At 43.1% G+C, this 26485-nt stretch overlaps 1 protein-coding gene and 1 long non-coding RNA gene across 5 annotated transcripts; one reads left to right on the forward strand and one right to left on the reverse strand.

Annotated features, from left to right (window-relative positions):
* On the forward strand, nucleotides 1–25114 carry USO1 (USO1 vesicle transport factor). 4 transcript variants are annotated; one of them, XM_063415039.1, is made up of 25 exons: nucleotides 1–164; nucleotides 427–513; nucleotides 634–698; nucleotides 4898–4977; nucleotides 8149–8249; nucleotides 9177–9279; nucleotides 9438–9493; nucleotides 9740–9860; nucleotides 11137–11315; nucleotides 11756–11896; nucleotides 12697–12785; nucleotides 13316–13470; nucleotides 13717–13928; nucleotides 14866–14886; nucleotides 16511–16621; nucleotides 17259–17377; nucleotides 17582–17763; nucleotides 18618–18739; nucleotides 19668–19806; nucleotides 20547–20710; nucleotides 21253–21342; nucleotides 22109–22195; nucleotides 23513–23611; nucleotides 24076–24291; nucleotides 24672–25114. In XM_063415039.1, the coding sequence occupies exons 1-25, from the start codon at nucleotides 99–101 to the stop codon at nucleotides 24747–24749; spliced, it is 2883 nt and encodes a 960-aa protein (XP_063271109.1). In that variant the 5' UTR covers nucleotides 1–98; the 3' UTR covers nucleotides 24750–25114. The 4 variants fall into 4 exon arrangements, with proteins under 4 accessions (XP_063271109.1, XP_063271110.1, XP_063271111.1 ...); XM_063415040.1 differs by having other exon boundaries at nucleotides 13723–13928; XM_063415041.1 differs by lacking the exon at nucleotides 14866–14886.
* LOC134559824 (uncharacterized) lies at nucleotides 9501–13339 on the reverse strand. The gene is made up of 3 exons (XR_010082593.1): nucleotides 13210–13339; nucleotides 10184–10315; nucleotides 9501–9731 (listed from the first exon to the last, which is right to left on the reverse strand). It is a non-coding gene; the product is annotated as an uncharacterized LOC134559824 (long non-coding RNA).
* Nucleotides 25115–26485: the final 1371 nt, after the last annotated feature.

A 26485-nucleotide genomic window follows, 5' to 3' on the forward strand; every position in this document is an offset into this window, starting at 1 on the left:
CCCGCGCCGCGGCCGTGCCACGTGGCAGCGCAGGCGCGGCGGCCGCTTCCGCGGGGGGAGCGGGAACGCCGGGCCGGGCCGAGCCGAGCCGAGCCGCCATGAACTTCTTGCGGGGCGTCATGGGCGGCCCCAGCGCCGGCCCGCAGCCCTCGGGAGCGGACACGGTGAGCGGGGGACGCGGGCGGGATGGGGCAGGGCCGGGGGATCGGGACAGCCCCGGCTGGGGCTGCCCTGTCGCCACCGGCTGCGCCGCTGCCTCTGACAGGCCCGGGTGGTGCCCGGTCCTGCTCGGAGCCGCGAGCTGCTGACTAGAACGGGGAAGGAGCAGCTCTCCCGTGCGGTTCCTGGCCTTAGGCTGTGTGTCGGGAGTCTCCCCTGCTGGCCCCCCGTGCTGGCTTATCCCATGGATTGTACGTACCCTTCCAGATCCAGAAGCTGTGTGACCGAGTAGCCTCGTCCACGTTACTGGATGACCGGAGGGATGCTGTACGTGCTCTCAAGTCGTTATCCAAGGTAAGTAGCCAACCTCCTGAGTAGCGGCGTGAATTTCAAGTACCTGTGTCAGGTACTGTTAAAAAGGCTTTGTTTGGTGTTTGGGGTCGATTATTGTCCATTTGTCTCTTCTCTGAACAGAAATACCGGTTGGAGGTCGGCATACAAGCCATGGAGCACCTCATCCACGTCCTCCAGACAGACCGGTAAGCGTCCTGCAGCTGCTTTGGGCTGCTGACCTGACCCTTTTCTGCTGCTGACAATAGATGCAGACCTGGTGCCCTGTACTGACATAGCTGGGAGGGCAGCTGAGTTTCTGGGAACTCCTCTGCCACCCGGACTTTTTATGCTGGTAAATGTCCTCAGAGCCTATTTGGAGGTAAAAAGAACAGAATTCCAGGAATCAGAATGAGGGACAGAAGGACAAGCTCTAGAATGAAGATACTACCAAAGTATGTCTTAAGGCTTCTCAGGGCTATCTTTCCACTACTGTAGAGAGTCCAAACGGATCATGTTAACTAAGTACACTGTTTGGAATAACCCAGATCAGGCTGTTATTGGACAAAAGGTGAGCTAGACAGAATTAAGAGGAAAATCATGAAGTCAGCAGGTGTGTGTTTTTGCTCATGTGTGTTAAAAAACAAGTTGGATTCAGTAAACAGGAGAGCAGGACTCTGAAGCTGTTGCTAAGACATACAGCACGAGTCTGAGTGCTCTGTGTGGACTAGAATGTAGTGTTTGGAATGTCTTTGTTATCCATCCTTGGAATCACCACTGTACCTGATAGTGCCTACATGTTGTGCTGTGGAACCTGTTTACAGTCCTTGTCCAAATACTGCACATACTTGGTAATTAGGTGGGCAAGTGTATGGGGATAGTCATTCAATCTGGATTTGAATGTCAAGCTGGTAAATTTATATGAGACAGTCATAAGGCTGTGGAATACCTAGATGTGCGTACACTGGAAGGAGGAGCATGTCCTTTGATTCCAGTACTGAAGAGAATTAGGAAAGCCACAGTATCTGGAAGGAGGCTTCCTGCTCCAGTTATGGATATAGGACATGAAACTCTTCAGTGTTCAGCTGAAGGCTGCTGATTGAGGCCTTTCTTGCCTGGCCAGTTACGCTAGCTGGGAAGAAGGTGTGACGCTGTTGTCTAGGCAAGTCCATGTTATTCCTATTCTCTGGGCCTGGGTAGTTAAAATTGAATGTCTGACCTGGTGCAAACAGTGAAAGGGAAGGTTATAGGAGTAACTGTCACAGATGTGAAGGGGAAGCTCTTTAAAAAACCAGGTTAAGGAACCTACTTTCATCCACTTATCTGCTCTGAGCACAGATTTGAACTTTGAGAAGGGAGGCGGGGCTCTCCTGATCCAGTTGAGAAGGCAACCTGAACCCTGTAGGGCAGGGAAATGAGGCTTTTCAGTGCTTTTTGGGCTCCAGCTGATCCTTTGGATTTTGTGTGTGCTGGGGTTCTGTGCATATGTCTTGTGTGACTCAAGGTGCAGTTGAAAAAAATAGCTACATGGAGTTTTTTTGGGTTTTCAGCTGAAGAAATGCTGGTTTTGACAAGATGTTGCTAAGGTCATTTGCTATTGCATGTTTGGTGGGCCAGCATGTCATCTGGGCCAAGTGTTGGGTGCAGTGATTTTTTGGAGAGAGAGTTGCAGTCTCTGTGTGTGATCAGTGCAGGTGTTACATCTTGGAGTTCGTGTTACTGTTTGGTATCAGTAATGACAGAAGTGAGGTTTCTGGACTCTTTCAGTGCAAATCAAAACCAGCTGAACTGATTAGGTGGTTGATAAAGGAATCAGAGGCTCAGCTGTCCCCAAAGCTTAGTGTGTGGGTATATTGATCTGGGACACTGCAAAGGCTGCATGCACAGGTCTGATCTTTGGACCTCTCCATGTCCACTTGAAGTGCCCTGAAGCTTTCTGCAGAAGTGGAAAATGCTCTTTTCCACCTGTTTAATTTTTTTTGGAATTGCAGCTGCTTAAGAAGAGAGGTCAATGACTGACTGAAGTTGTCTTCTCACATGTCACTGTATTCATGTAAATCATGCATGCTGCTGGCTTGTGGCCCATTGGCTGTGTTTCTGTGAAGTTTAAGATGACAGCAGGTTTAATTTGATTAGAAAAATGTAAGTGTTGCCTATGTCCAGTTCTCAGTTCCTTGGATCCTGGGATCTTCCTTTGAATTAGTTACAGCCTTTACCCTGCAACAGCAACATACCACTTCTGAAGTGAAAGACATAATTTCACTTGTTAAACATATTACTTATAGGTTGCCTGAAGCTCTGTCTCCTTTGCAAGTGCTTAAAACTTATTCTATAGAAAACTGATTTCTTCAAGTTTTCCAATTCTGTCAACTGGGCATCCTGGAGCCTGAGTCAGCTTTTACATGTTCCAGGCTTACATACACTAGAATTCTTATACCACGTGCTTATTTTGTAATATGAAGTAGTGATCTAATAGATGATTTCTACTGGCTTGTTGAGATGTTGCTACATCCCACCAGGGATTATTTGGAAGAAAAAAGTCATTTGAATGTAGAACAGGGCAATACCACTCAACTGTTGGTGTGAGAGAAGGCACTGGAGTGAGAAGTCAACTTAATCCTTAACTGCTTTGTTTCTACATACATTAGAAGGTTTTTGAATTTCAGTGTGACAATTGAAAGAGTCAAAAGAATGTGGAGCTTAATATGTGGTCCTAAGAGATGGCCTGTATTTTTTTGCTAAGGCACAAACCTCAGTTATCCATGCAGGACAATCAATGCACAGGTGCCTTCGCTCCCACATGATTCTGCTCTACTGTTGTTTGTAAACTTGAGGGGCCCTACATCTTGTTTGAATGCTGTGGAAAGTCACCACTAGCGTAGGCAGGTTGGCCAAGGTGGCTTGTTGCCTTGCACAAAGGGCTGCCTCTTATCAATGCCTGAGAAGTCTTGTTTCTTGACTGGTTTTTACTATAGAGTAAAAGCTGGACAGCTTCAGCATGAACAGAATAATCAATGAGATGTGGGATGTGCTGAACAGCAGATGGTGGCAAGGCAGTGAACAGCAGAGATGGGATGCTACTGTCCTCATTTTGTAGTCTCATATCTTTCAACCAGAGAAACAAGGCCTGCTTTAATGTACACAAGTCGTGCACATTAAATGTGCTTATTCTTTTGGAGCTGCTGTAATTTCCCTAATGAGGGATGTTAAAAAACCCATCAAGCTGCAGCCTTACTTTTCAAGTTTCTCAGAAAGAATTTCTATGTGCTTTTAGATGTGGATCTATTTCATTTCTATGAAAAGGAAAGCATAGACTCTGTGCTAGTGTGTTGAAGAACTAAAATGACAGTAAAGGGAAAGCATAAGTAGGCTGGAGGTGTGATCATACCTGCTAGATGAGATTGTATCCATGGACTAAAAGGTTAGGTGGTTGTTCAGGCCTCTGCTCTGAACCAGCCTAGCAGCCTCATGAAATGCAAATTTATCTTTGGTATGGAGGCCTTACTTGGAATGCCTTGAAGATCAGTGAGAGTAAATACTTAGAAGCTGGAATAAGAGATTTTTTTTTTTGTCATCTTCTTTTCAAATGCTTGATAGTCATGAATATGCTCTTCTGTGTGTTCTTCTGTACTTAGATACACCTTCTTCTGTGGTTTTAGGTTTTAGTTTCCCTTTTTTTTTTGCCAACTGCTTTCAATCTCTTTTGGTTTACGAGCAACAAAGCAAGTAGCAGAAATGGTTGTATTCTGCCCCGTAAACTCTTGTGCTGAATCTTGGTTGTAGCATACGGTTTACAGATGATTCAGCCTTGGTAATGCAGAAGAGACAGGTCTTTCCTGAGAAGAGTCTGGGTGTGAACAGGTGAACTAATACCCTGCAGCTTCCTGAGTATGCTGCAGTTCAAAACTCTGTAATAATTAGGTTTAGTGGGTTTGGTGACATGGAGTCCGCCTGTTTGTGAGAATCCACAGCTGCTGCTGCCTTCCCCTGGAGTCCGAGGTTTGGCTCTGGTTCTGTCTGACAGTGTAGCAGGGAGGGTCTCAACTGGAAATGCTGAAGCTTGTCTGCAGCTTCATTGGGTGATCTTCTGGCAAGGCCGAAGCATTCCTAGGGATTTCTGCTGGTTTAGGAGCAAGTTGGAGAGAATGACTCAGAAAATTAAAGACATACCTGCAGTGAAGAGTCCTGTTGTCATCTGGATTCACCAGACTACCTGAGGGAATGGAACTGGGAAAAGGAGCTTGACTCTGTTCAGGGAGCAGATAGCTCATGGTTATGTGGCACTGCAACAAGTCTGTGCTTCTTACTTGGCCTAAGTTCTGCAAAGGGAACTACCTGGGCAGAAGAGCAATGTTGCAAGAGTAGTTGGAAATAAGTCATTAAAGAAAAGTGATTCTTTCATTTGCAGTTCAGATTCTGAAATAATTGGCTATGCTTTGGACACACTCTACAATGTTATATCGAATGACCTAGAAGAGGAGGAACAAGGTAAGCACTTGGTAGTAATAGTTGTATTAACTGTGGCATTGCTTTCCTTGGTGCTTTGTTCAAGTTATCAGCTGTAATACTGTGATTTACTAATGCTTACCTAGACCTGCTTTGTTATTGTGTATAGCTCTTAGGATAATGGTAAAGATCTTGTGTGCAGCTTGCATGAAAGTAACACTGGATCTCTTGCTTAGTAATTTAAAAGACTGTTCTCTGAACAGGAGCCAGGTTGGAATGGGATTAACTTTTTTCTAGTTTTTAAGTCAAGAATCAAGTCCTTCTTTGCTGTTGGGAAAGGATAGTTCTGGCTGTTACTATCAAATGAGACATTACTATCTCATGATTTAACAAGGATGTTGAGATGTAAAATCTCAAGTACCTGTGATAAGGTGCCACGTATAAGTGTGAAAACCTTTTTCAACTGCTGTGGCAGTGGAGAGAGATTTAGGAAGATTCTGCTTGTACAGATGGGCTGCAAAAATCCATGCCACTCCTACCTGTTTCATTTTTGAAGGCCATTAAACCAATCTCAAAGGCCAATGAATGTTATTCTAAACCATGTTCAAATTGTGCTTGGCTTACTTGGCTTTCTTTTCCATTTTCCTCCAGTTACCCATCTTGATTAAAAAGGCTTAGAACAAGATCAGAGTTTCATAGTGCTGATGAATTCATGTTTGTGGTAGAGGCCTTGATTAGGGACTAGACAAAAGTGTTGGCAAGTTTTTCCAAAGAGCAAAGAATTGTCCAGCTGGAGTTGTGTGTGAGATGACCAGGGCTGTAAGGGTTATTGGGTGCTTCAGTTTGACTCCTTCCATAAGAACTTCCCACAGGAGTCCAGCTGCTGTAGGAAGCTGGGATGACTGCTTTAGAAACCTACGTTTGTGCTGTAATTGGTTGTGCTGTGTGGAAAACTGTTCAACTGGTAAACCTGTCTTTCTTTTTATTTTATCTGCACTGACAGATGACTCTGAAGGTAAAAGAACCTTTACTTATATAAATATGGCACTTTATTTTAGCCTGGTGGCTACTCCTGCTGGTAACTCTTGCTGCCATTTAAAAAGGACACTGTAAAAACTTGCACTGGAGTTCAGGGGAAGGTGTTTTGCCTTCTGCTCTATCGTTACTCTTTGGAGTTCAAGCGCGTTTCCAATTTGACTTCTCCTGTGACTTGGCATGTTGAATGCCAGCAGATCCCCAGAGACTGCAGTAATGGTAAATTCTTGATAAGGATGTCAAGGTGTGCAGCCTCAAACTTGTAGGATTTTAAGGGACTGAAGTTTGTGAACAGAGTTTCTGTTTGCAAGAAGCCCTGAAGCTGGCCACCAGTGCATGAGCCGCATGTGAGCATCCTTCATTCACAGTGTCTCTTTTAAGCTATGCATGTTAAGATACAGTATTTACTTCTACCCTAGGTTACCACTAATGCTTTGCATGTTCTCTTTTTGAAACTGATTTTATTTTTTAAAACTAAGTTCTAATCTGCAGTGCTGCTTGGTAGTGAACTGATAAGCGCTGATTTTACTAGATAGAAGCTGTCTTGATTTGAGATAGCCCTGGGAATGTGTAGATTTAAGGAACAATTATGGGTAGAAGGCAGGTTGCAGGATCTCTGGTCTAAGTGGAAAAGACAGTTTCCCTTTGCCTGTTTGGTTTTTTTATTAAATGTAGTAGAAGAAATAATTGAGAAGAAAAAATGTCATTTGGCCCTTTCATAGCTGAATACTGAGCTAGAGTAAGAAAAACCAACTGCAGCCTGAGAGAGGCTGTGCCAGTTGTGTATGCTGCTCAGGTTTTGCCTTAGCACCTGGAGCTTGTGCAAGGGCAGCAGTTGGCATCAAGAGTTCAAACACTTGCTATTTGCAGCTGAGGGTGGGACAAGGACAAGATGTTCAGTCATAGCTCATGGAAAAGTCAAAGTGAAGTATTTTGACTTGATTTTGAAAGTAAAATGCTTAGGTTTTCTGGGCTCTCACTCCTTGACCTGCAGTCAACCAACAGGATGTGCAATCCATTTGTGATTGATTCCCACTTGAGTTGCCCCTTATTCTACAGCAGCAAGTGCAGAAGCTAACTTGTGTGGAGTTTTTTGGTTTTGTTTTTGTAAATAAATATATGTCAGCTCAGGAATGGCCTAGACTTGATAAGGCCTTCAACTTCAGAGAGGTCACAATAGGTCTTATGTCCTGCTAGGTGCTGTGTGCCTGGGCTAGAGCTATTTTTGCACATAAACTGTCTTCCCTTTTAATATTTTTTGTAATATATCATAATTTCTCCAGCTAGATATTCAGAGCAGAGTGTTTTTTAGAGGAGAAAATCCTTTTGGAAAAGGCTTTTGGATTTGGTCAGCAATTCACTTCTTTACTGTTTATTTTCTGTTTATTAAAACAAACACTTTGCCTTTGAATTAGAATTGCTCTTGCTCAGTTTTGCAGTTGACATTCCTTAATTATGTCAACCAGGAGTACCTACAAGCTGCTGCTTTGTGGAACAGTTATGTAAATTATCACTCAGCCTAGAAAAATAGCAGTGGTGCAGAGATGTTGCCTGCATGGGGTTTGGTCATTTTGTGGGATAGTTTGCACTTGTTTTTTGTTCATGCAACACTGATGCATGAAATAATTATGTAAGACAGTTAATGTGCTAGCCCAATTCTGTGTAACTGTAGAGTGAAGAATGGAATAGCACTCAATTCTGGCACATTGAAATCAATTCAGATTCCAAGACTGAGGGGTTTTGATGCTTATCTGTATGATTCTTCATTTCCCTTCCTGATGCTTAGGTCTTTTTCTATTGCTAAACCCAATAGAATAATTAAGATATTTGGGGCAATTTGCTTTAGATGATTTATATTCCTTACACTTCAAGGCTCTTGGTGTGAAATGTACTTTGCTTTTGCCCATCAATGTAGGGTACTCAGGAGGGGCTGCTCTCTTGGATTAGTGGAGCTATATGGGGATGTAACTGCTGAGATTCAAAAGTTACATTTAGAATAATGTAGGGTTTTTGCTTTGTGCAAAGCTTGTTTTGGTGTTTGTTTTGAAAACAATTAACATTTATAACAGTGACTCAAAATCTTAGGGTCACCCATGGCCTTATTTTAGTAAGAATAAAAATCACAGCTGCTGAAGCTGTTCCAGTTGTGTTGTAATATTTTGGTTTTTGCTGTTACAGAAGAAAATTCAGCAAAACAAGTTGATGATTTGGGAAGTCAGTTCACAGAAATTTTCATTAAACAGCCAGAAAATGTCACTCTGCTGTTGACTCTGGTGGAGGTGAGTAACTGTGTAATGTTTAGGCTACTGAGAGATGAGTGGTGCTTTACCTAGTGGAGGGAGCCATGGTTTTGTCCTAGTGAAGTTGGTGTCAGGGATGAGGTGTGCCAGGATCCAGTGAAGGTGGGGCTGGAGGTGACTCAGGACTGACCTGGGTGAACACCACTGGTGCAGCTTTTAAAGCAGGAGAACATGAAAGAGAATCACAGAACCATTTAGGTTGGAAAATGCCTCCAGGATCATAGAGTCCAGCTGTTAACCCAGCACCACCATGTTCACTGCTAACTTGAGCACTTTGTGTCCCAAAGTGCCACATCCACGTTTCCTGAACACTTCTAGAGATGACTCTACTGCTGCCCTGGGCAGTCTTTTGAATGCCCAACCATCTTTTCATTGAAGAAATTTCCCTGAATAGCTGATCTGAACTTCCCCTGGTGCACCTTGTGGCCATTTTCTCTCATTCTGTTACTTGAAAAAGGGGTTTAGTTACTTAATTAGAAACAATAAAAATTATTGCTCCCCAAACAGCAGTGGTTGTCCCTTGTGCAAGGATTATTTTTCAGGTGATCATTAAATCATCAGGAGACAGTTATGTCTGAGATGCAGTTCAAGTGGAAAGGATGACTGCTTTTCAGCAGCATATTTAACTCATTTACCAATGGTTTTGTCTTCATGGACTGCCTTTTTACTTCGAGCTGTTAAAATTTTTGTTCCCAAACTAAAAATTATTGTGCTTGAGAAAGAGAACAATACAACACTCTCCTTTTTTCCTTTCCTTTGTAATCCAACTTTAGTAAAAAACATGATATTCTGCTTTTCCCATACAGAACCTATGTCATGCTTTGAGCAGTATGAAGGAACTGTCAGTGTATCTGAGTCAAATACTGAAGAATTTGTTACTTAGCATGCTCCTCTCCATCCTTTCAGGAATTTGATTTCCATGTTCGTTGGCCTGGAGTGAAGCTGCTGACATCTCTCTTGAAGCAGCAAGGACCTCAAGTGCAGCAGATCATACTGGTCAGCCCCATGGGTGAGTACTTGAATCTATTGCTGATACACTTAGAGCTTGATGCTCAGCAGACATGGCAGAGGCCTAGAGGCATCTTGAGCAAGATGTTTTAAAGACCTGCAGCATGAAAAAGCTGCACCTTTAAGTGTTTTGGGGTTTTATTAAACTGTTTCTTGCAGGTGTTTCCCGCCTCATGGATTTGCTAGCAGACTCCAGGGAGGTTATCCGCAATGATGTGAGTACAGAGGTTCTGCGTGGCCCCTCGGCATCCTCTGTATCAGTGTAGTGAGGCCCAAGGAACCAGCCTGCTGTCCCATGGGGAGGGCAGATGTGCTGAGTTGCAGGGCATGAGGGTGTGCCTGGGATCTTGGCTGAGGATTATGCTGCTGATTCGGCATCCTCCCAAGGGCTGTGACTTGTGAAAAACAGTGGAGTTCTCTTAAAGCCCAGGTTTGACTTCTTTTCTCTTCCACCTGTCAAGGGAGTCCTGTTGTTACAGCAATTGACCAAAAGTAATGCAGCCATACAGAAGATTGTTGCCTTTGAAAATGCCTTTGAAAGACTTCTGGATATCATAACAGAGGAAGGAAACAGTGATGGAGGTACAGTGGAGTCTAAGACTTAGCTTTGTGCTTCTGCAGCTATGAGCTGATGTTTCCAGGCTTGCCCTAGTGGGTGTTTGGAGCTTGGTCAGTGAGTAAAACGATCAGAATTTGTAGACTGGTTGTAAGAAAATAAGCAAAACCAGATTGACCAGGTAGCTGTGTTTCAGTGTCTTTTGAAAAATTGGTGTACTTAGTTAAAACACCAGATCAGTCCTCTGAGCATGTGTGCAGGAGTTAGTGTGTTCTTGCTTGACCTAGGCCTCTGTGTGTATCTGCTTGGAATGGCAGTGTCAGATGTGTGTGCTGCTTTTGTCACTCACCGAGTTAAGCATCTGCATTCTTCTCACAAGATCCTTGGATGCTTGGAGTGGCTGGAAGTGACAGCTTGCTGAGTTCTTTCAGCTGCATCAGCAACTCCAGTTTTCTGGTCAGCTTTTTCACAAGTCAGTCACCTGTTCGAGCAGAAATGCATTTTAAAAAGGAGCAAAAAACAATGCAGTACTTGAGGGCTTGTTTTTTTTCTAGCAATATGTGATGCATTTACTACAGTCTATTTCAGTAGCATGACAGGTTGCTGTTCCATGATCTTTCTGTGGGTTGCAGGAGCAGTTATTGCTTCTCTCCCAGCTATATTATTCCAGGTATGTTGGCATGGAAATATTAAGCAAACCTTTGATTTAAAGCTGCTGGTTTTAGGCAGTTAATATTTTTAGGAGACTTGTTGTGTAAATTCTTATGTGCTAAGACTTCTCTACTTTTCCCCCCTACTACTTATCTGTTCCTCTGATAGGAAGAGCTGTTATCTGAGTGTAATTGGAAAACTAAAAAGTAGCTTTGAAATAAGTTGAAGATGGTAGCCAGTAATTGTAGAGAATGAATATGTGAGCCAGGAAGGGCTGCTGCTTCAGAATCATGATGCAGTTCAGGAGGAACTTCATTTGAGTGCACTTGATAGGGATGGTGTAGTCTGATTCTGGAACAGGTGAACTTTGAGACACAAAGTGATGGTGAGGTTTTTTGGCAGTTTTTCCCATTTACCCGCTTAACTTACATGAGCTACACATGCTTTGGAAATTTGCTTTGGACTTGTGGAAGATAAACAGCTGTGGTTTCACAAGGTTCCTAGTTATTGATCCAAGCCTAATGTGTGTTAAGAATGAAGAGCTCAGAAATGTGTGCCCTACTCCATCTAGAACATCTTGAGTTTATGGACAAGCTAATTTGTTTCCATGTGGCATATTTTGATTCACTGTGTGATACTTTGTCTCATCAGGCATAGTGGTAGAAGACTGTCTCCTCCTGTTGCAAAACTTGTTGAAGAACAATAATTCCAATCAGAATTTCTTCAAGGAAGGTTCATACATTCAGCGTATGAAGCCTTGGTTTGAAGTTGGAGATGACAACTGTGGGTGGTCTGCACAGAAAGTAACTAATCTTCACCTGATGCTGCAGGTACTGTACTATTACAACTATTAATTGCTGATGCCAGCTCTCTATCAACTCTCGTGCAGGGAAAAGTGTCTTGTCACAACTGTGAAATCCAGTTCTTCAGCTCCGAATTAGCTACCAGTGCTCATGAGCTGTGCTGCTTTCAGCACAAACCCTGTCAGAGATCAATCTGTGATGGCTGGCATATCACATAGCTTGTCACCTGAGATGTAATAGAGATTTAAACTAAAATCATAATTAGGGATGTTCTGTGTGAAGAATCCCCCGGTATAAAACTGAAAATCAAGCAGCCATACATAGCAATGAGATAAACATTCTGTTCATTGTCTCCAGGCTCTCTTTTAAGAAGCAATTCTGTTTTATTGTGAAACCGCAAATGAGTTTGGTGTTGCGTTCAGAATGTCCCAGGCTCTGTTCACATGGCAGTGTTCCCTTCTCTGTAGCTTGTGCGGGTCCTGGTGTCCCCCACAAACCCTCCTGGTGCCACCAGCAGCTGTCAGAAGGCCATGTTCCACTGTGGGCTCTTGCAGCAACTCTGCACTATCCTCATGGCAACCGGGGTTCCTGCTGATATCCTCACGGAAGTAAGAGGGGCGATGGATGGAGGGGTGGGAGCGACCAGACGGGTGATGAGGGCAGTCCACAGGGATAACCAGCTGCTGCAGAGACTAACTGAATACTTGCTAAGCAACTATTTCAGATGCCAGAGATGTCAGCCTCCTGTGTGGGCAGCATAAACAGAAGAGTCATTTGCACTGGTAAATTTCTGGTCTTCTGCAACCAGAAAGGATTTGGATTTGCCTATTTTTTTTTCCATTTGATTTCAGCATATCCCAGAGCAGCTGAATTTATTAATGACTCTTACTGGTTTAGGGGTGGGTTTATTTCTGTTTTTATTTTTTGGGAGCATCTACAGATATTCTAATTTTATAGCTTCCAGTGGTGAGGGATTTTGGATTCTAGAAAACCGTGCCAGCAATGTAGGATCAGAGATTTTTCCCTTGATAAAACCATGTGCTTGGATTGAGTGTGGACTCCTCTATTCCAGTTCTTAATTTCTTAAAATGTTTCACCTTTTCACTTTTTAGAAATGTCCAATTTAGCTGTTATTTTGCTGTCACAGAAAAACTGATCTGGCATACCAAATGAAGCTGAAGGTGACTGAGCTTTGTGTCCTTTAACCTTTGCTCAGCATCTTTCACAGCTGTTAAATGCCTTGATTTCATGCACACTGGTTTTACTTAAGTCTCTGAGCTGAGACTATGTATGTGCTTTTTAGTACTGAACTGTCAGGGTAGACTGGAATAGCTTTGTAAGATCTAGATGGTAGACCATGGCTTATATTTAAACATGGATTTAACTGTCTTCTCTGCTCTTTCCCTAGACCATTAATACTGTATCAGAGGTCATCCGAGGATGCCAGATAAATCAAGACTACTTTGCCTCTGTAAATGCACCTTCTAATCCACCAAGGTAGAGGAAGAAAAGTGTTTTTTCTCTGCTAGGTGATAAGATATTGGTATGGGCAATCCAAAGGATTTTTTTTGAATTCCACACTTGGAATTATGATCTGGAATAACAGCTTCAAGTTCATGTAGGGTGTATTAGATACAGCATTGAGGCGTCAAGTGTGTTTTCAGAGAGATGAGGCCTAGAACTGGTATTATGTGGCACCTGAAAAACAAATGAGCAATGACCAAGAAATTCCTCAGTCGAGATGAGCTGCTGTTGCTGTCAGTCAGAGGACTATCCAAAAAGGATTTAGAGGCAAGGGAGATGGGTAATCAATCTCTTTTTCTGTGTATAAAAAACTGAAAAACTTTTAACACCTTGGGTTTTAAGACCCTTGTTTAAAATAGTAATAGATGCAGTGGTAGGCCACAGTGTCTTTCCTTACCTGTGGAATACATCCATATTATGTACCCGCAGCTGATTTCATGCACAATTTAGTTCTCAACTTTCCCTTGTGTTTAGTTCTCTGCTTTTTCTTGCTCTCCCAACAGGCCTGCAATTGTAGTGCTGCTCATGTCCATGGTGAATGAGAGGCAGCCATTCGTGCTACGCTGTGCTGTTCTCTACTGTTTCCAGTGCTTTCTGTACAAAAACCAAAAAGGACAAGGAGAAATTGTCTCAACGCTCCTGCCATCCACTATTGACGGTAGGCCAGGGCACTGTCTCTGCAGTGAATTCTGAATTAGTACCTGTTCAGTGCACCATCCGATGTCTTGTGAAAAATTATGTACCTGCTGTTTAGTGACTGCTCTGGGCAGGGTGATTTGGCTTAGATTTATCTAAAATCTCATTAGTTCTTTTTTTTTCTGTGTTTTAACTGTGTTGTCTTAAATATTTTGCAAGTTACGTGGCTTGTTTTAATCTCTCTCATACCTCTTGGCTGCTCTGGTAGCTACAGGTAACTCTGTCTCGGCGGGTCAGCTGCTCTGCGGAGGCCTCTTCTCCACGGACTCTCTGTCCAACTGGTGTGCAGCTGTGGCCCTGGCCCACGCCCTGCAGGAGAACGCCACACTCAAGGAGCAACTGCTGCGCGTCCAGCTGGCCACCAGCATCGGCAACCCGCCCGTGTCGCTGCTGCAGCAGTGCACCAACATCCTCTCGCAGGTAGGGCACCACCTGCCCCGCTACCGCTCCAGGGCCATCGGGGGGACACGGCTCCGGGCGTCCGGGGCCATCGGGGGGACACGGCTCCGGGCGTCCGGGGCCATCGGGGGGACACGGCTCCGGGCGTCCGGGGCCATCGGGGGACACGGCTCCGGGCATCCAGGGCCTACGTTCCTCCTCGGCAGCGGTGTTGTGGGGATGTACATGAGTGTTGGCTTGATGAGGAGGAGGATTCTCTTCTGCAGGCTGTTTTTTAAGTTTTGTTTAAAGCTCCTTTGATAGCAGCAAATCCTGCTTTTCCATCAGATTGCTGCCTGATGCTGTCTGTTCTCAGTTGGCCCCAAAGCATCCAGGCCTTAAACTTGGTTTAAGTAACAAGGCCAACTGGCAGAATCCCCATTCATGTTGGGTTTTTTCACTGAGCAGTGCCTGTTTGCGTATTTACCCTGAACCTGCTAACTGGAAATGTCATGAAAAAAACCAGGCTGTCATGTATTGAGGGTTGGCTGTGCTATGCAAAGAGAACTTTTTTGAGCTTGTTTGACATGTTAATACCTGGCTTGGCAAATGTCAGGTGAGTGAATTTCACCTCCTGGCCTATGCCTCCTTGTGACGTTAACCTGTTTTAGAACCATTTAGGGAAAAAGCCTGTGTAGTAGTAGGAAGTTGATTAACTCTGGTGGTGATTAGATTTTGCTGCAAGTGAAAATAATGGCTGGGATTTTGAATTTGTTCCTATGACTTTTCTCCTGGTTTAGCTAGAAATCCCAGTATTCATTTTTATCCTATTCCTGGCATTTCTGTGTAAGGTAAATTTTAGTCAGTAAAAATGCTCGTGATTCTTCAGCTCTACATGGTAAAAGGGATTCAGATATGGGGGGATATTTCTGAAATGTTCCGCTTGAAGGTTCTCAAGTAATATGTGTGTAACTTGCAGGGTGATAAGATCGACAGACGGGTATGTATCATTTGGCACAGCTTGTGCATTTTCCTGCCAAAAGCAGGCCTTTCCCTCTTGTCTGGGGTCTGCTGGGGAGGATTTCTTTAACTGCTTTTTGATGTGTTTCCACTTACAGCTTTGTGTTGCAGTGGTTTGGGTTTTCCCTGGTATAACAAACTCTTGGTGCCTCCAGGGGAATCTCTGAGGGTGTTCCCCAAAACTATGGGATATGTATCTTGTGCAGCACGGGTGCTTTCTTTCTTGGGGGGCAGACTAATGGACCATCTGTTCACATAATACATGGGATTTCTTATAAGGAAAACTAAAACTGTTAGAAATATTGTTTTCTGAATGGCCTGTAGCAAATAGCTGGTACCATCAGAAGTGGGGATATGCTGCTAGTGTCCTGACTGCTAGAGGTAAAATGGTTCAGCCTGTCTGCCTAGTTGTGAATAGCAGGGATCTTGTTACGAGCAGATGACTCCTGAAGTGTTGTTTTCCAGGCTGTTACTTAAAACACAGCTGAGTTAGTTATTGGTGGCACAAAAACAAGTATTTCTGCTGTGGAATTGTTTTACCCTGTTGATCACAGCTCAGGGTTGTTACCAGCTCTGAACTGTGGAACAGAAGCCACGGGGAGCTGTCATTTGTCAGAATAGGTGTTATTATCATGATATGTCTGAAAACAGCTATTTTTTAGAGAGGACATTTTGGGCTGTGTGAAAATCCTTATGCAGAACACCAATGCAGAATATCAATTTGACCTCTGAAGAGCAAGCAGTGCTTGAGAATAAATGTAGTTTGCAGCTGCTTCCAGCATATGGGTGTGCTGAAATGTTGGGCTGCACAAGCAGAAGCAACTCTGTTTCTCAGGAGGGAAGGACTACTGGTACCAAGGCTGGAGAAGGTTGGGGTATGGCCACGTGCTGTAGGGCCACTGCTAGTTAGAGGGGTTATTCCCAGTGTGCATAGGCTGGCAAATCCTGCTGGGACAATCAGAGCCGGTGTTTGTAAATGGGGGAGGGAACACTTTCTGTGGTTGCTATCTGAATGTTGACTGTTGGAAGAGATGGATGCCTGTCTTAGCTCAGCTACACCCTATTACCTGCAGCAGAGGCACAGCTGATAAGAGTCAGTTTGGAGATGAAAACTTATTTTGTCTGTCTAACAAAAATACTGCAGTTAGTATTTGCCTTGCTGGCTTAATGTGCATATTGTCCAAACCAAAGGCCACTACAGGATTATTCTTTTACTCAGAAAATAATACTAGGAACACTTGGCAGTTTTAAGTCAGCAGGGTAGGTCTTCGTGATGCATCTTTTCCAGGGAATCCTTATATGACTAAATGTACACCTTGTTCCTTCTTTTAAAGGGGTTTTGTGTATGTTCCTTTATGTCACCCTTGTATTAAAAATGCAGAACTAACATGTTATGATTTTACATTGGTGCTGATTGGCATTGAGTAATATTTCACATCTGTGTTGCTTGCTGGTTTGTTCTGAAAACAGTGTTTGGAAAGACATAACTTGTAGTTTGTAAAACAATAAGGTGGAAGTAGGTGAGTTCTGATCCAATACAGCTTGGGCTTGTGTTTTAGTCCTCTCTGTGGAAAGTTAATGATGGGTTTGTTTACTCTTTACAGGGCAGCAAAGTACAGACCAGGGTTGGACTACTGATGTTGCTTTGTACTTGGCTGAGCAACTGCTCCATTGCTGTCACCCACTTCCTTCACAATCCAGCCAATGTGCCTTTTGTATCCTTGACCTGCTTGCAGAGTGGAACCCCTTGCCTTAGACATGACCTGGGTTGTTCATGTTCCAGTTAAATGTTTGTCTAGATCAGTTTACAGGGGTTCTGCAAAACAGAAAATGCACTGGGCCAAGAGACAAAATCAGCCTTTTGTTGTCAGTGCTCTGTGTACACTGACTTTTGTGTAAGTTGCACATACCAAAGTGCTGTGGAAAACTGTCTCAGTCTGCCAGCCAAGTGAGTTTTTAGTCCAACAAGCTTGTTGGTGTTTTTAATGTGAATTAAACTCAAGAGGCAAGAGGAATGTTTTGTACTTCTGTTAATTTCTGTGCTTGCTTTTCAGGAAAAAAAATAGTCAAGTACATGATCACATAAAGCTAAACTGGGACCTTTATCTATACTGCAGGTGTGCTTTGGAACAAGTAAATCTCTCAGGTTAGACAGCTACTGAGAAATTTATGGGAAACCACAGATCACTCAAGTCCTTCAAAATGGGAGTTACCTTTGCAAGGGTTTTGTCAGCTCTTTTCCTAACAAAGCTTGAGTGTAAATAAATGGGATTTATGGGAATGTGTACAGGAAGAAGTGTTAAATGTGTTGTGATAACAAAATATCTCCAGTATCCTTATCAAGAGTTCTAGCTTACAGGGCAGATAGCTGAAAACCTTGGAGAAGAGGAGCAGCTTGTCCAAGGCCTGTGTGCACTTTTGCTTGGCATTTCCATCTACTACAATGACAATTCCCTTGAGAATTACAGGAAGTAAGTATGGTGGAGAAATAGCAGGACTGTAGGGAAAGGTTCTGTGAAAGGTAGATGGTGACTCAAGAAGCTTCTAAGTGGGACAGCAGTAGGATTAAGACTTGAGACAGATAAGAGTTGTATCTGCAGAACCCACCTCAAGGGAATGATGGGTTCACTTCTTGTCCAGTTGTTGCACTGTCACTGTTTGTCTCTTCCTTGCAGAGAGAAACTGAAGCAGCTGATTGAGAAGAGGATTGGCAGGGAGAACTTCATTGAGAAGCTTGGCTTCATTAGCAAACATGAACTTTATTCCAGAGCTGCTCAGAAACCACAGCCCAGTTTCTCTAGCCCAGACCACATGATGTTTGACCATGAATTTACAAAGCTGGTAAAGGAATTGGAAGGTGAGATTTTACACTCATTTCTCTAGTTTTTGTCATAAGTTGATGGATGAGCTATCAAACATGTTGTGTTACTCTTGAAAGTAGTGTGATGAAACTAAAGGTTATGGTAATAGCTGTAAGTAATCATATACCAAATTCGCAGTTTAAATGTTAAGTAAAAATACTCTAACTGGATTACCTGATATTCATAAGTGAAATGATGATCAATAGGTTCTGTGAGTTACCACCCTGGCCAAGAGGTGTTTACTTGTGCTCACACAGAAACTCAAGTATTGAGCATGTGCAATGGTCATAGAAACTTCATTTGTTGAAGTACATAATCCAGATATTTGCTGTTTCTAATTGATAAATTAAAAAAGGTGAATGCTGAAATTCTTGGCTTGTTAGGAAATAGACACTTGCTTTAGTCTGTGCTTCATGGATTGTCATCAATCTAACATCTGACTGGTGTCCTGTTTATTAATATTGCTCTAAACTGAAATCAGTCTAGAGAAAGAAAAAAACCTTAAAGCAGCAAGGGTAAAGATGGATTTGCCCAAGCAGTTTTGTCTGCATGTTGCCCTTGAAGTCCTAAGTCTTTCACTTATTTGGAAAATTATTTGAGCTGCAGCTGTAGTGCAAGTAGAACACAGCTTTTTTGATAGGAAGTACTCAAATCACCCATTTACTTGTCTGAAACAGAGAAAATAGTAAATGTGCAAACTGCAATAAAGTCACCATTTCTGTTAAACTTTGTGACAATCCCTTTTTTAACGTGCTGGTTGAGTTTGTAATGCAATGAGCTCAAACTGTGAGACTTTTTTGAAGACAAAGATGTGAACTGGGCTCTAGTTGACAGAAAATGTTTTTGACAGGTGTCATAAGTAAAGCAATTTACAAGTCCAGTGAGGAAGATAAAAAGGAAGAGGAGGTCAAGAAGACATTGGAACAGCATGACAACATTGTGACTCACTACAAAAAAGTCATTAGAGAGCAGGTAAGAAGGAGCTGGACCATACATGTGCCTCTAAAAGCTGTCATTTTTGTCTTTTGGAGGTAGTGCGGTGCACTTCGAGACCCCTTGTTCTAAAGCAAGTAACAAGGAATCTAGCAATGCAGAAATGCTTCTAACAACACTCATGCCAAGGTTCAACTGAAATGTCAGTGTTTGGAACACTGGTTAAGTTTTCTTTGGGCTGCATGCTCTTAACTGTGTTGGAGTGTTTAATTTCAAATGAGGAACCAGAGAACTTGCAACCCTTCAGAGATAGAATTCTTAGTCTGTTGCTCTCAGTTTGATGACAGATGAAATGGGGCTGAATGAAGAAATAGTTTATTGGTGAAGTTTGGCTATACCTGCTGGGACTGGACTTGCAAAACCTTTTTCCAGGGGTAGTTAACTAGTGTGGTTGCTGCAGCTTAGATGGAGAAGTAGAGGAACAAAGCAAATTAATTTAAACTGCTAGTGGGAAACTGAAGCAGGTGTTTGGTGTTCTGGGATCAAAACATGGGGTACATGAGGCATTAGGAACGCTTTGGAACTACCAGAGGCTTTATTGAGCATGTGGTGCTTGTAATTACCATGATTCCTTTAAAGACACCTGAAGTAGCAGACTAAACAAATGCAGGCTCTAATGTGCTAGATAAAAATTACAATCAGCAAATTTCCTACCTTTCCCTTTCTCCTCCTGTTGCTGGTGTGATTGGTTGCTGCTGTCTTCCCCAGGTGTTTTTTATAGGCATAGTTTTGCAGGGGCTTTCCTGCTCATCTGTCCTGGGTAGGACCGAGTGGTGGAGCTCAGGTTTTGCTGCTTTCCTTCACCTTCCTGACAGAATTGTATTCAAGAGTTTCTAGTATAACTATATATGTATATATATCTATGACTATTGTATATATAGTATGGTGCCTTTTTTTTCTTTCACAGGACCAGGAGCTTGAAGAACTAAAACAACGAGTCAACACTTTAACATCTCAAAATGAACAGCTCCAGGCTACAGTCACACAGCAAGTGTCTCAGATCCAACAGCATAAGGACCAATATAATCTCCTGAAAGTACAGCTTGGTAGGCTTCATAAGTGACAATATAAAATCATCTTCCTTGTGCAAAGCTGTTGTGATTTCTGGCAAGCTGCAGAAGATACAGCCTTGTAGGTGTAAGAGCTCACACTTGCTGTGGGAACTGCTGGCTTCCAGGGAGCTGCTGGGAGAGGCTGCCTCTGCCTTGGGTCAAGTCAATCCAAACCAGTTGCTGCCTGTCTAGGGTCAGAACATGACCAGATGGGCCCTGGAGTGCGCTCAAGTTTGGGTCTGGAATGGAAGTGTGAACTAGGGGAAGATGGTATGGCAGATGTGCAAGATGAAGCCTGTTACTGTCACTAGAGAAATCACTAATTTAGTGTGTAAATCAGGGCAGTATGTTCTCCTTATCCCAAGGTCAAAAGGCCTGATAATGTGTACATGACGATTAAAAATACCCAAACTGCCTTCATGATTACTTATGATTAAAAACATGTAAGGAATCAATTACCTTCAGAACTTCTCCATACCATTATTTTGGATAAATAGAATGTCTGAAGCAGCAGGCAGCATATATACCTGCAGGAATGGCAAATGAGAACCCTTCACTGTTGATTCTATCTTATATGTAGAGAATTCTTAAGTACTTTGTTTTGCTCCTTTAGTTAGAACAAGAAGGGCTTGTGGGGCAGGAGCAGGATGGGTAACAAGTACTTTGATTAGTGTGCTGGAAACTAAGTTACAGAACTGCTTGTTTGACCTTGGTTGTAAACTCTTGCTGTTTAGGAAAGGACATGCAGCATCATAATTCCCATGGTGACACATTTCAGATGAATGGCATTCAGACAGAAGAAGTGAGCAAATTGAAAGAGGAATTGGAAGAGTGGAAGAACAAGCATGATCTGCTGCTAGGGCAGTTAAAGGAAAAGGAATCTGTGATAGAAAAATTGGTAAGTGCTGTCTCAGCAGACCTTGATCCAGCTGCCAATTCCTGGTTTCGACTGTAACTTGCCTCAAGCTGTGCATGTCCTCATTGTGGTGACAGCCGAGCCATTCTGACTGAGTGCATGCTGCAAGTAGGGAATCTGGTGGGAGATGGCTTGCACAGAGCCTTGTCTGCCTCACAGTGTTGCCAAGAGGAATCAGTGCAGCTGTAGAATCAGTGTTTTTTAGCCTGTTTTCAAAGTGTGGGAAAAAAAAAGGTAGAGATCTGCTAGGAGCTCAGTGCACGGTTGCAGTGCAGGGTGCTGTGTGCTGTGTTTATCTGGTGCACGTCTCCTGCGTTTGCACTGGTGAAGGGTCCTTCCTTCCACGCCCACCTCAGAGGACACGACCAGCTGCTCTCATCAGAGCTTTCATGTGCGTTGCTTAGCCTGTTTGCAGCTTCTCTGCTGGGCATTTGATAGTGCAAGAACAGCTAGGGGTTTTTTGACGACATGACTACATTTAGAATTCTAGTACTAAAGCTGATTTTTTCCTGTTTTTCTTACAGAATTCTTCCCAGTTAGAAATGGGAACTACAGAGCAGTCTTCACAGACCAGCAAATTTGGTGGCTTGGAGCATAATAATGAGCTACAGAAGGTGAACTTGGGGTATTTCAGCACGGCTGGGGTGAACAGGGGTAACTTGGGATGGGGAAGGGAGTTTTACTCTTCAGGGAGGAGTGTTGATTCCTGGATGTGTTGCTGTTTTTCATCAGGTATCTTTGCGATGATGGTTCTATCTTGGAGCATCAAGATTATATGTCTAAAAATGAATCAGTTGTTTTCACTAAGCAGGGTTGAGGCAGTAGAAGACACTTGAACTGACTTGCAAAATGTGTTTTTCCAGTGCAAAATGTATATTTAAATGTTGATTATGAAAGTTTTCAGGTATTAAATGTATAGCACAGAATAAATACCTGGAGAGTCAGTTCTTTAAGGTAGCTGTTGTTCAAAAAATACCTGGCAGAGTTCCTCTGTTTGGAGAACTAATGATAGAACTAATGATGTCTGGATTAATAAGTCATCATGGGTTTCTGCACCAAGAAGGGCAATGCACAGAGGACACCAATGGGAGTGCAGGTGCTATGAAACACCTTTATAAAAGTGACTGAGGCTCAGACAGTAGCCTTGGTTGGGCATTCCACAGAAAAGGATTTGTGAGAGCAGGGTGGACTGTGGTGTATGTTGCTGTCTAGCCTTGTCATTTAAGGAAAGAGCTGTTGTGGTCTCATTGAGAGGCAGCTTTCCTGTTACATTTGCTAGTATGAAGCAGTTAGTCTGGGAGCATTTAACCTTGGGAAAATTTCATGTGAATATGTTGTTTTATCAAATTAACTGAAAAGTTTTGTCTCTGTTTCCTGAAGGAGTTAGAAATGCTCAAGAGTCAGATACAACTACAGTCTGCAGAAATCTCTAAGCTTCAGATGGAGAATCAAAAGCTACAAGTAATGGTACTAGTGAACAAGTTGTTTCTTTTATCTGTGGGAACTAAATCTTCAAGACTTGCCTTCCTGCTGCTGTCTATAGCTACTTTACTAAACCAAGCTCGTTTCAAGTGTGCGCATCAGCAAGTGATTCCAACAAGGTTTCAAATTAAGTAATGAGTTACCCAGACAAATCCTTCATGAGCACGGAGGGCATTTTTAGTCAAGTTAGTTCTCTCTGATGGCACTTTGTATTTTTAAACTGTTATAAGCTATTGCCTGTTCCAAGCTTGTGCCCTAATTAAATAGCCTTGTGAGACGCAACTGTGATATCATATATGTGAGAGATCATTATTCTTAAAGCAGCTGAGGATGCTAATTTGAAAGTTGATGTATAGTTGAAGGGCAAATGATAGGGGCATCTGTCTGTGCAGGCCTTCAAATGCTGCAGAGGTTTTTTTGGCTGTGTACTGAACGAATGAGGCAGTAAAGCCTTGTGGCTATTGTGGCTGAATAAATGTGACTGTCTTCAAAACTAATAAACAGCTTTAGAAAGAGAATGTTGGGCTACAGAACCTGAACAATTTGTCTGAAAATGTTCCAGACACTTCCACAGCAGAGCTAACAAATCATGCTGCAGGAACAGGGGCCCCACAACCAGTTGACAAATGAGTGTTCAATGTCCACGTGGTCTGAGAGGCAGACTCAGCTGCTCGGAGGGAAGATGCCATTGCACAGGTGCTGGCCATGTGTGCTTGTGATGATGCCTTTTGAGGCACAGGTGTGTCCTGGTGTCTCTCCAGCTGTCAGGCCACCTCAAGGCCATCCTAGATCCTACCTACTACCTCCCTTACTTGGAACACTGGCTTAAGTGTGCTCCAACTGAAGAGGCATTGGTCTCAAATTTGTGCCAGGCAGCTGCCACATTTTAGAAATAATTTTGTGTAGGGCTGACTGAGATGAAAGTGTTGCTAATTTTAGTAGTCTTATGCAAAGAACTGCATCTTTAGCCTAATAAAAAGACTTCTGTGGCACTTTATAAGTATCAGAGCAAAGGTGGATTGCCTGTAATAGAGTCTGTCTAGGAAAAAAACTACAAGTTTTTCAAATGCACCTGCTATGAAATAAAGGATTCACTTTGTGTTCTTGGGGTATGTGTGTGCTAGTCTCAGACCTGAGGAAGCACAGATCTGTTTCCTGATGCCTTGCAGTATGGGGTGTATGTAATCACCATACCTTGGCTATGCTGTAAAAAGAGGATGTGCTTTAAAAAAAATGACTGTGTAATGTCACAGCTTGCTGTCTTGGTATGTGCAGCCCTGAGAGGGAATTCCTTGTCCACAGAATGCAACTGCAGATCCCATGTCAGGAGACAGTGGTGCAACAGCAGCAACAAGCTCAGAATTGGAGGGACGACTGGAGCAAGAAATAAAAGAGCTGAAGGTGGGTAATGGGTGAGCACCAAACCAAGCCATTGGATACTCAGCCTTCAATTAAGAGGCTTCTACAGTAGCCAGGGCTGGTGGAAGTGGTTTGTTTCCTCAGCATCCTTAGTGTTTCAGGCTCTGGAAGGGAAGCTGAATGTCGCCTTCATTTTTCATTAAAAAATGAAAACTTGTCTGCCTTTAAGGGGTTGGTAAGGACAGTCCAGGGTGTAGCTTTACTCTGATACAGACAGTCCAGTTTGACTGGGAAGAAGGTAACCACTGTTAATATTGTTCTGGTTTTTATACAAGTTGTAATAGTTTGTGTAAGGATGTGGAAGTGTGTGTGGGAACAAGGCTACAGGAACAAACAGTGGGCTGGAGCTGCTAAAGGTTGTGTATAGAATGTGTTGGAAGGATACAGGGCTTCAGTTTTACCTGTACTTATATTGTAATTTGATGTGGGATTTTCCCTACTGCCAGAGTGAAGTCAAAGCCCTTTCTGAGGAGAAGGAATCACTAAAGCAGCACCTGGACTCATCCAGTAGCACAGTTGCTATATTGCAAGATGAGAAAAGTAAACTGCAGCGAGAAGTTGCAGAATCCAAGAAAGAACAGGATGATCTCTTGGTGCTTTTGGCTGACCAGGATCAGAAAATATCTGCACTGAAGATCAAATTGAAGGATCTCGGTGTACCGGTAAGCAAAGGAATGGACCAGTGAGTTCTTGGGTCTGAGACAGGTGTGGGCATGGTAATGTGTGATGCAAAAAGTCTGGTGAGGCCCCTTTCTGCAAGTCGAGGGAAGTTAAATCTATCAGTTACTTTTTCAACTTCTTCTGGCAGCCATCTATGAAAGATGACCACTGGCCGTTGTCCCCAGTGATCAGCTGTCTTCAGCAGAGCAGTAAAGAACTATGGACATTACAAGATGAGAGTTGCATTTAATAAGCATGGATTGATGGGGCGTAGTTGTTTTAGTTTATCTTTAAGCTTATTTGCACTCAGCATTTGTCTTGCCTTCAAAAGGTTGGATCAGAATGAGGGATGTTATGGTTCACAACAGATCTTATATTTCAGGTTGAAGATGAAGATGATACTGAATCTGGAGATCAGGGGGATGAAGATGAGGATGGGGATGAAGAAGAACAAGACTAGAATGCTGTTGTGTGTTACCATGAAAACTAGGTTGCATTGTTTTGGGGGAAAATCTATTATTGGTGTACAAAGGAAAACATCTGCTTGTGGGAAGCAGATGGGGAAATGACAACCATGGGCCTAGTTATAAGTTACTCAAGTGTTGGAAAATCCTTTGTACTAGGTAAAGCAAACAAAAATCAGTTTCAGTTCTACATGAATATCCCAGGTTGTACTTGTTTAGAAGTTGCTTCAGACACTGTTTAAAGCAGGGAATGACAATGTTACTGCCTTGGTTCATTGTCATTGACAGTTCTTTGCATTTGTCTATGGTTTTAACTTCCTTGAGCTCTTAATGTAATTAAATACAAAATTATTTGGTGTAACATCTGTCACATGGACTCATTCCCCCTGCCTTCAGTATGGAGCTTCAGTGTAGTTTGTGGCTTCCTCTCAAGAGCAGTGGGAGGCAGAAGGGTTGGGGATGGCCTCTGCCAGCCTGGAGTCTGATTCTGGGAGTGCCAGGGCTCCTGCACACAGGCATGTGCCTGGACACTGTCCTGGCTGCACTTGGAACCTGTTGGGGAACCACAGTGCTGTGCTAATACCATGGAAGAGTTTTCATTGAAAGCTGTGCAAGAAATGTCGCCTTGGAGTGAAGAATTGCTGTGGAAAACAAAGACCAGTACACTCTAAGATCTAAAGTGCTACTGAGTCAGCATAAATCTAAGTTAAAATCTTATTGACTACTTCAGTAAGAAAATGAAAACTACTCTGATTTATATAACTTATTGGCTCTTTATGAGTAAATAAAAGATGACATTTTAAAAAAAAGAGAATGGTAAATATATCAAATTCTTGGTTTTTTTTTTTTTGGTAATAAAGAGAATGTCTCCTTTGTCCTCATTTAATTCTCTTGTCCTAATTTGAGAACATTTTAATACACATAAGAGTATCTACAGTCAGTCTACTGTAGTGGATTGAGGTAATAGTACCCCAGATGAGTAGAGAGGGATGGGAGTTCTGTTTTTTGGTTTTTGGAACACTACAGTCTTCAGTGACTGTTTATTTTTAAGAATGGTCCAAGAAAGTTAAATGAAATCATTCCTTAATCAACAGCTGCTTTGAAGAAAACCAGGACTCACAGACCTATATAATAGTTAGAGACTGTGGGTTGCAATGAAGGATCTCCAAAGCAAAACTTAACTTGGCTGTTCTTAGGCAACAGTAAGAGCTGGTGTGCAGTACCCAGGGCTGCAGCTGCCACTCTTGGGAAATCCATTTTACCACTCCTGGCAGTGGTGCCATCTTCAGTATGCTTGGCTGGCTGTTCATTGCTGGCAGCAGTGTTCCCCCTCGGGGGAACAAAGCTGATGCTTTACCTATCCCAGCCTGAACAAGGCAGCCTAATGTCCTCATGTCTGCTGGAGCCCATTGCCCATCACTGGCAGCTGGCCCAGGAAGCAGGGCTGTTCTTAGGAAGTGTTGGATCCTTCAGCAGAGACTCAAGGGGACAAAGGGAGGAACAGCGGTGGCAGGAGGCTTTGTGACTTTGTTGGGTAGAGGAAACAAGGAAAGCTGATCTGCCCTGTAGAGTTAGACTGGTAGGGACATTTCCTCCCTTGCTCTTTCCATGAATGAGATGCGTGAGCAAAAGGCGTATGAGTGCTGCTCTGGCCTTACCCTGAAGGAGACCTGTTAATCTGGCAGCCAGACCTGGACAGTGGTGCTCCTCCCAAAACATGGCATGCTGCAGC

This window comes from Prinia subflava, chromosome 18, assembly GCF_021018805.1.
Source record: "Prinia subflava isolate CZ2003 ecotype Zambia chromosome 18, Cam_Psub_1.2, whole genome shotgun sequence".
NCBI classification, from domain to species: Eukaryota; Metazoa; Chordata; class Aves; order Passeriformes; family Cisticolidae; genus Prinia; species Prinia subflava.

What these genes read in the sequence shown, in the direction of transcription:
- USO1 (XM_063415039.1), top strand. Translation starts at nt 99, where the DNA reads ATGAACTTCTTGCGGGGCGTCATGGGCGGCCCCAGCGCCGGCCCGCAG. An exon ending in AAAAAGTCATTAGAGAGCAG is followed by an intron (nt 18,740 to 19,667) that starts GTAAGAAGGAGC and finishes TTTCTTTCACAG; the next exon opens with GACCAGGAGCTTGAAGAACT. An exon ending in TCTCCTGAAAGTACAGCTTG is followed by an intron (nt 19,807 to 20,546) that starts GTAGGCTTCATA and finishes CTTGCTGTTTAG; the next exon opens with GAAAGGACATGCAGCATCAT.